Genomic DNA, 9531 nt, shown 5'->3' with positions numbered 1-9531 from the left:
ATAAGTTTTTAAACCCTGTCATATTTTCTTTCCAGGCTTTTTTTTTTTTTTTTTTAAATATGGGAGAGCTACAAAAGCCAACTTTAAAATTACTTTCTAGGACCAACGCTTTTCCTAGCCAAGATTTAGCCATTAGGTGGTGCTTGAAGTTGCTAGAAAGCTTATGAAGCCAATTGAACCTGTTGACAGGTTTTATTATACTTAAATTATGTGGATAAACTTATTGAGCCATTACAAATGCTTCCTAAGGACAACACACATTTAATTACTTTTATTGGATGGAAGCATTTCCAAGGACAGAACAAAAACATTTATTAGCAGTAGTGGATCTTCTGCAACATTCTAGTGTCCAAAATGATTGAACCCTCCGAACCCCTGACCAACTCTGCCGTAAAAGTTATTTAGTAATAAGCATTTATTTTCCCCCTTTTTAAGAGGAATCACTTTTAAAGAATTCATTGCAGGCGACAGTCAGCGCAGCGACCAGACCAACAAACTCCTGGAAGTCCACCACACCATCCTTATTGTCATCCAGTTCACGCATAATCTTCTCCACCACGCAAGCATCATTGGGGCCCTAAAAGGGGAGCAACAAGTTTAGTTTCCCCAAGTGCAAATCTTGATGGAGCTGGTCGTCTTTAATTTGCATAGTCTGGAAATAACTTCTACTTTAGACAGAGGCATGTTCTCCTCATTTGCCCAGGTATCAACTTGTTGGCCAACATTATAGAGTTAAAAAAAGCAAATAAAATACTTTTTCCTCAAAATATAGCTGAAACTGAGAACCCATCAGGTTCTTTTGGAAATTACCATGGTGATTTACCTTTGTTAAAACTTAAAATACATTAAAATTATACATTATTCAGGTCAGCTTCAGAAGGAGAAAAAAAAAAATTGATTAAGCAACAGATACTTACTTCCAGAAACTCTCCAAGTTCATTCTTCAACAAATTCTTCAGCTCCAATTTAGTGAGCGTGTACTTGTCACCTTCTTTTCCAGAATACTTGTGGAACACATCAATGAGGTCCACCATTGCTCCTTTCAGATTGGCACTCATTTTGCAGTTCTAAAAATCAGAAAGGGAAGGATAAATTAACCACAAAAGAGATTTATTCCAAACATGGAATATGCCATTTAGATTTAGAGCAGGGTGACCAGCATCATTTGATATACAGATACAAAGAGGGACTAAAAGTCATTCAGTTTCTATAAAAGCTTAAGAGAAACCTTTCATTACAATTGTTTTAATACACTGGCACACAGATTGGGATGATTCTAGCAAAACCAAATTAGAAAAGGAATGAGGATGCAAAACTGTTTCACACACTTACCATGTAATCATAGAACAACTCAGGTTACATGACAGTGTTTCACTTCCCTCCCTGCATTTTTATTTCTCAATGACAGAAAGATTGGCGCTGATGGTGGTATGGACAGTTTTTGGCAGAGCATGGCTTACGGTTATTTGTACAGTGGACTATAGCCAGAATCAGATTACATTTTGTAGATTAAAGGGCAAGTACTCAAACCAGTAGCAAGCTGGACTCACCGAGTAACTCTCACACTCACACACACACACACACACACACTTAAATAATAATTAAAAACAAAACAAGGTAAAACACACGCGATGAGGGACCACTTCTTGGTTAGGCGTGTTGATTCTATACAATATGGCACTGCTGGGGAAGCATGTTGTCTCATGAAACAAATATATTTCAATTGCTGAAGCCTGCTAATAATGGTGCCAAACAGAATACATAGAGGAGAATGCAGCATGGTAACCAGACAGGTCTAGTGTCTAACCTTATACCAGCCTTTCACTATCAGACACCTGAGAAGCCTATACAAGAGAGCAGTTTCATTTCACACACCCCTCCTCACAAACCAGTAGAAGACAAAAGCCAGACCCCCTCCAGGACAGGTCGCACATACAGTAAGATAAGTATAGATTTTGCTCTTGGTTGCATTACATTACATGAACAGCCTTTAACCTCAGATTAATTTTAGAGTATGGTCTTATTTCCATCATCAAAACTATTAGATGATAGTTTAGCCTATATGAAGAGCAACATGTATCTCATGATCTATAGCGTATGTGAGAGATTGTGTGAATATCTACAGTTTTCAAAATCACTTCTCCAAATGATGTGGCATCAGATTCCCCTAATTATTCTCAATTATTGCTGTTAATCATTTATTCCCAGCGTGATCAGGGAGCTAATTAAGTCTTTGAATGTCAAATGAGAAGCTGGTGTTAATTAACTGCGACTCCAACTACAGCACAAGTAGTTCTACAAAAAAATAAATAAAAATCCTTCACACTACCACTGCACATCAAAACAATGGAGGAAAAAGAAAAGCAAAAGATCAGTAACTCACCTGGACAGTGACACCTAACCGGTTCTGTTGAAAGTAGATCAAATTGAGCTCTCACCACAGCTCTCACCTCATTACTTATAGCGACTCTCACCTGTGTGCAAATGAACCTTAATCAGATAGGCACCTCCCTCTGAACGGCATCATCAGCGCTTTCACCATTGAACTGGATTGCCATTAAAGGCAACAACCTCAGCTCTTAGAACTTTGCAGGACAAACACCACTCACTCTTTTTCCTAACCTTATATAGTTATGTTGCAACAGGGATTAGTTACAAATTAAGTAGATACTCAGATGGTTAGTGAGGGTACATGTGTTTATATGTAATTCAGGGTATGCTACATTATATATACCAGTTATGTATTAATGTTGCATTAGAAGCACAAATATTACTCGAGTGCAACTTGAAAAATCTATAGAAAAGGTTTTTCAATTTCCATTTTAAAGTGCCTACAAATATCCCTGATTTCAGCCTAAAAGCTGAAAATTTGTTAATCTGAAACAACCAAAATTAAAATCAGCAACATAAAGAATAAAGCAAATTGGCCGAAGTATTCCTCCTCTTTTCCTCTCCGAGGTCTTGTGTAAGCTTATCAAGCATGACTAATGCTTTTTTAAATATCATTTGCAAGTCAGATATTGATTGTATTTGAATGACAGCTCGACTTTTGCAGAAATACAAATTAAATGCGGGTCAGGTTGTTAAGAGTTGATTTGCATCAGTATCTCCTGGTAGCCTGTGTAATGCCAATGCTTTTTGCATGCTAGTTAAAAATTTACCAAACCGACTTGCATTTGGTATCTACAGCAACAGTTTTTTAAAAAATGTCCTCTCTGGTCTGAGACAGCAGGTGAGACCAGACTGGCCTTTTATTTTTGGTGTGAGGAACATACTTGGAGATTAAACACATTGTCGATTACTCATAAAAGCTGTTCTAAACAATGTGCCTATAGTGATCACTCTTTTGCCAAATGAAACTATATATGTTTTTATTCATTCATTTCAACATCTGCACAGTATGAATTATGAATGACCAGCATTATACAAGACATTAAAATAAGGCACTGCATTATTTTAGAGAATGTATAATATGACTCTTCATGAAAAACAAACATGTCCTTCATTTGCGGTTTAATACAAAAACACTTGAAGTCTATAGACTGCATGTTAACATTACTTATACACATATGCAGAGGGAAGTAAAATATATGAGCTTACTCCCAGTTAAAAAAAAACTGGTAAATGGGTGCACATCACACCTTAGCTGTGTGGTGTCACATTTCTGCCTAAGTTCAAGGGTGTCATCTACTGGCCATTTTCAAAGTTTGTTATTGCCCACATATGTAAGTAAGCAAGGCTGCACACTTACCATTAATAGCAAAACCCATATCAGTTAAGTCATTTTTAAAATAAAAGTTAAATTAATTAAAAAAAAAACAGTTTTAAAAAAGTTAAATTTAAAATGGCCCAACATGAATCAAGTCAGAGCACAGCAAAAAGAAATAACGCTGCTTTTTTTTTTTTTTTTAATCAAAGTATTACATTACTGAATCCAAATGATTAAAAATAGTAGTAAGGTAGACATAATGACTCAATATTTAGAACAAAAACCTTCCATCACAAACAATACGTAACAAACGTACATTCACATTTATCAACTGGCAAAACCATTTTTGTCATTTTTTCTTAATCATACAACAGCTTTTATTTTATTTAAAGCATGTGTAAAGACAACTAAATCTAACTTCATTCAGGCACTGGACATGTATCTGCTATCTGTCTGTATAACTCATTCTAATTCCCTTAGTTATATTATACCTGGTGACAATGATAACACTGAAAACTGAACAAATATTTGATAAACATTAGCTATTATATGAAACAGTGATTCATAGAGGACCCAATGACAGTATGACATGCGTCAAGTGAGCAATCTCTGTGAGTGTGCTTTTGCAATGTATGCCAACAGCAAAGCTAATAGTAACTCATGAGGGATGGCTTTAGGAATAAACAAACAGCAAGCACACAAGTTCAGACTGACATTTGGCAGTAACTTAAATTGGTGACTACCTGTGTGCAGTATTCACTAAAATAGGAATAGTATTCAGCTTGAAACACATTGAATATTACACTGAAAACTTCAAAATGACTAGTGCTGATACAAACACTGATTGATGGAGCATTATCATTCTCCAGTTTCTAAGCTTTTGCTCTACAACTTGATATCGCTTGTATTGTTACTATGTGGTTTCATTTGACTCGGCTTGATCTGAGTTTGAACATTCATGATCTCATACCTCTGAGGGCCAAGAATGTAACAGTGCACAGTCCTTTCACAGTGTGGCACCTGTCACCATGGTTTGCTGGGACCTTGCTTGTTATCCAGAGTGCAACATGGGAGTTCTCATGTGAGCCGGCCTTTCAGCGCCTGTCAGCAGGGCACCTGGCCTGAGACACTGAGGGAAAGTGAAGCAGAGGCCATCAGCTCAGCTGTCAGGGATGACATGACAGACTGCCTTGGGCAGACAGATTGTTGGGCAGGGGTTGTTTGTTTTTCTTTGTTATCACAATGAGATGCTGTATTTTGCTCCCTTGTTGGCATAGCCTAAACAAAAAGGTTACTTGAGGGGAGGTCTTTACTGAGAAAATACTGAGAAAGGCATTTGTTTAATAGTTCTTTTTAATTTAATGGCTAAAATGCCACCAGTGGTATTTGATTTAATGGCTCTTCATTTGCTTCGTTTGTGGGTTCTGCTTCTTTTTCCACAGTCATCTTATCTTCTTCTGGCACCCTTTCCTCAATAGGGGGACCAATCACAGATATTCTTCCCGCAGATAGGGTTCTTCTCTTAACACTGTTTGCCCGCTCTTGGGTTGTTGGCTTTCCCAGGACACTCCTCAGCTGTGCCCAGAAAAATGCCTGCTGGTTAACCTGCTGGGGCCACTCCAGGTATGTCTTTGTACTCAGCATCTTCTTGAGCTTGCAATACTTGCTGGGTAAGGAGTTTGGATCAATAGGCTCCTTAACCACTAAGATGACATCACTGAAGGTTTTTCCCATTGCTCTCTGCTGAGCAAAGTACAGCTCATAGTTGCACCACTCACTGTTAACGAAGTGCCGTGAGAGAATAAACATTACCTAGGAATAAAGAAAACAACAGAAAGGAAATTATTATAGGTTCTCTACCTTACGCTTTCCTACCAATTTCCAAACAACAATGATGAGATGCTGTAGTTCTCAACCATTTAGCATAACTCATATCACCATTACTTACTTTTTTAGACTTTTAAGACTCGGTATTCCAACAGTCAACAAATTGTCAGGCAAGTTTTGAGATGATGTTTTCATCATTTATAATTGCAATGTAGTTTAAAAAATGAGAAGTGCCAAGGAGAAGTGGCAACTACTGAACAAGGTGACTATAAGCTATTTTGTTTTGCCTTTGAATGAACAAAATTATGTGAAAATGACACACACTTCCACTGAGTGATGTTGCCATAGATCAACTGACTAAAACTCTAGCTCTTAAAATAAAATGTCCAAGATAATTAGGTTTTGCTGTGTGTTGTTTCTCATTTTGCAAGACTTTAATTTACTGTAACTACATAATACATTTTAGTACCTTACGACTGCTTTCAATATTCTCAATGATGTTATCAATGATCCACTTTCCAGGCATGAAGTCCCTCTCATGAATGCATAGACGATAGGGGTTCGTGTTGTTCTCCAAACAGGGTAAGAGCTGGTGCCTCACCCAGTCAGCATCTGAGTGACTGTAGGATATGAAGGCATGGTAGGTAAAAGTTTCCAGATCACCAGCTCCTTTCTCCTTGTGAGCTCTGTATTTAGCCCTGATGATCTGGTATGTTGCTTTAGTGTACCATGGGAGGTCAAAAATATAGCAAATCAGCATAAGTATTAAGATCACTGCTGTGGTGGTTGCAACACAGATGATGATAACCAGTCTGATGTCACATGCTACATGACCCGGAAAGTATTTGGCTATGACTGTGTTGAGCAAAGCCTCCGGGTGGTAACACTTGTAGTTCTCAGGCCAGTTTGTGAGGTTTACCTTTCCTTTTGAAATCGTGTCCTGGATGAAAGCATGAAGCTCACATGTACAATGATAAGGATTGTTCCCTGCCTGAAGTTGAGACAACTGAGGCATATCTTCAAAGGATTTTTTGCTAATTAGGCCAAATGAATTCCCATCCAAAGCTAGTGATTGCAGTGATGCACTTTCCCATTTAGATGGGATGAATTTAATTTTATTCCCACTCAGTAGAAGGGTTTTGAGGTTGGTGGTTTTCTCAAAGTAGTTCATGTCCAGCTGGTCCAGATCACAGTAGGACAGATCCAAGTACTGTACTGTGGTTGGTAGACAACTGAGAGCTTCACCTACAAAGTTATTATGGTGAGCAATAAACTTGGTGATATTTTGTTTCCAGACACAATTTTGGCTATCTTTAGCAGATCCTAATTTGTTGTAGCTGAAATCCAAAACCTTTAGCTCCTGGAATTCTTTTGTGAGGGATGATAAGTCTTTTAAGCTGGTCAACTCATTGTTGCTTGTGTTGAATGTATGAAGATTCGGCATGGTGTTCTTGTAATCGCATCGCTGGTTGAATACAAACTCATTTTTTAGTCGATTATTGGAGACATCTAGTAATTCCACACCGTTCATCTCAACCCACGAATCACAGGGTGCAGAGTTGAAATACACATGTTGAATAGACAGTTGCTTAACTTTCTTGAACCAGGTGAAACGCCAATCAAATCGTAGCACATCAGGATTGCTGATGTACCTACAAGAAACAGAGATATTTAGTTTGCGTATTTTTATATGACCTTAGTAATGAGCTTCACATTCATGTAATTTCACTTTGTAACAAGGTATTGAATTATAACTATAACAAAATACTTGTCAAACCCACTATTTCATAGCATCATCTTCTTGTGCAGCTCTACCGTATTTAGTGCAGCTGCTGTTTTTGGATCATTAATTTAAAGCCCTGGTATGTTCCTTTATAGTCATGCCCTATGTTGCGCTGCACAACCTTGTGACTAAAATTGCTTGTTTAAGTATAACCATAATTTACAAGATGAAAATCACAAAATCACATTTTACGGTCCATTAGAATAGAATAGAATTCAACTTTATTGTCATTGCACATGTCACACGTACAAGGCAACGAAATGCAGTTTGCATTCATCCAGAAAGTGCTTAGTAATAAAATACATATATTACAAAAATGGGTCTATTATGGGTATGTTGCAATGTACACGGTATGAAGGTATGTTATGAATATGCTATAACTATAAGTATGTACAGGCTGTAGTGAGTGTACAAGCTATGTACAGGCTATGAACAGGATATAAATATGAAACTATACAGAAATATGAACTATACAAGTTATAAACAGTTGTAAACAGTTGTAGAACTATAGTTGTTATTGTACAGAATTATGCAGTAGTGCAGTTTAGATCAGTGAGATGTGTAAACTACTGTTAGAGCAATCTTGTAGGACACCAAAATACTCACCAAAGATCCAGTTTATCCAGTACAAGATCTGTGATGCTGGAACTTGCACCACTATCAACAAATGTTGGCGAACGGGCAAAGTCAATGTACTGAAGTCTTAATCTTTTGATGCTGGTTGCTTGTAAATTGATTAAAGCCATCCTTATAAGGTTCTCATTGAATTTTCCTCTGTGAAAGATGAGTTGCTTGGCTTTAATGTGTTTTAAACCCTGAAAAATGTCCTCCTGTCCCATGTAGTATGTGAATTCAAAGAGGTTACGAAATTGAATGACTGTGAATGTTTTGTTAGCTAGGTCCTGTAGCATATGAACAAGAGCATTTGGGTGTTGGTCTATAGCCATGTCAAAGCCCATCTGACTGGTCTGAATGACTTCTAAACTTCCAGGCTCATAGTAATGGAGGTGGGAGGAACATTTAATAGCAAATCCTTGGAGCTTAAGGTTCTTCAGGGGTTGGAAATCTTTTTTTTTTAGACCCATCACCAAAGGGCCGCCCATGGAGAGAACCTGGAGTCTGGAAAGTTTGGAGAAGCAGTCAGCCAAAGTTGCACTTATATAAAGGTTATTAGACATGTAGAGCTCTTTTAGATTAACGAGAGGTGTCAGAGCTCTGGCAGGAATTTCCTGCAGGGAGTTATTGAAGATGTCAAGATACTCCAAGAGTGTGTTGTTTCTGAAGGCATCATTGTCAATGTATGAAATGTTATTGTACTGAAGCTTGAGGATACGAAGCTTAGGGAGGTGGAAAAGGTCATCAGCATAAACATCTTGAAGTTTATTATAGGAGAGGTCTATTTCTTCAAGTGTAGGTGGAAATTGTCTCCATGGGATACTGTCAAGCTGTCTTCCCAGACAATCTGCAGATCGGTCAGAGTTGTAGATCTGACAGAGTCTTTCCTCAGTGTTGGTAGTGGGGAGTGAAGATGGAGTTGGGAGTGTGAGAGTTCCAAGAAAGAGACCACTGAAATGGATCAACTTCCAAATCATTGTTTTAGACCTGGAAATGAACAAGATCAGGCAAGATTATCAAAACATTTTATTGATTTTCGTAGACAGTAAATGCCAGATACACGTAATAGTTTGATTAACATTTCATTAAACATTAACATTAATGCTCATTCAGATTTTATTGTGTTTGAGTGCTCTTTTAGGCTCCCTGCTTTCCCTCAATCCCCTTTCCTGTATTTCTTAGACTTCTTCTGTACTTTAAAAAACCAAAAAAATCAATTTCATGGCTTCAGATCTCTTTGCAATTTTCCTTGTGTTCACTTAACTGAATTGAGGGCATAAAAAATCCAAGTAAACTGAATCCAAAAATTTTAGATGTGATTGAGTAGTAAGCATAACAGACAGACAGACAGACATACAGACATACAGACACACACACACACACACACACACACACACACACGTTTGTCCCCATAAGTGACTGTTGGTCCCGACAAGTACAGTGGCATGCCAATTTTTCTGTCCTCACAAAGACGTCTAAACATTTACACACACACATGCAACTATATAAATCAGAGAAAAATGTGTACTTTGGAAATTGCATTATCAATGTTGGGCAAAATTGTGACACGTAACAGTACACCACTTCTACAAAACAG

General features: G+C 37.7%; 2 protein-coding genes across 2 annotated transcripts in view; both read right to left on the bottom strand.

Annotated features, from left to right (window-relative positions):
• Positions 1–256: 256 nt before the first annotated feature.
• On the bottom strand, positions 257–2488 carry LOC102293680 (protein S100-A1). Its single transcript, XM_005929489.3, has 3 exons — positions 2384–2488; positions 918–1067; positions 257–577 (listed from the first exon to the last, which is right to left on the bottom strand). The coding sequence occupies exons 2-3, from the start codon at positions 1056–1058 to the stop codon at positions 431–433; spliced, it is 288 nt and encodes a 95-aa protein (XP_005929551.1). The 5' UTR covers positions 1059–1067; positions 2384–2488; the 3' UTR covers positions 257–430.
• A 2300-nt stretch (positions 2489–4788) lies between these two features.
• The window catches only part of tlr18 (toll-like receptor 18), a 25833-nt gene continuing 21090 nt past the window's right edge, over positions 4789–9531 (bottom strand). The window contains exons 2-4 of the mRNA XM_005929488.2: positions 7926–8921; positions 6006–7188; positions 4789–5521 (exon numbers count right to left, since the gene is read on the bottom strand). Of these exons, the coding sequence (XP_005929550.1) occupies positions 5075–5521; positions 6006–7188; positions 7926–8921 (2626 nt within the window). The 3' untranslated portion in view covers positions 4789–5074. The remainder of the gene's footprint in view (positions 5522–6005; positions 7189–7925; positions 8922–9531) is intronic.

The sequence above is a fragment of the Haplochromis burtoni genome, unplaced genomic scaffold (genome assembly GCF_018398535.1).
Source record: "Haplochromis burtoni strain Fernald_Lab_line unplaced genomic scaffold, NCSU_Asbu1 Contig_124, whole genome shotgun sequence".
In the NCBI taxonomy this organism is placed as follows: domain Eukaryota; kingdom Metazoa; phylum Chordata; class Actinopteri; order Cichliformes; family Cichlidae; genus Haplochromis; species Haplochromis burtoni.
The sequence above is the reverse complement of the archived record's forward strand: the minus strand, read 5'-3'. Positions and strand labels throughout refer to the sequence as shown.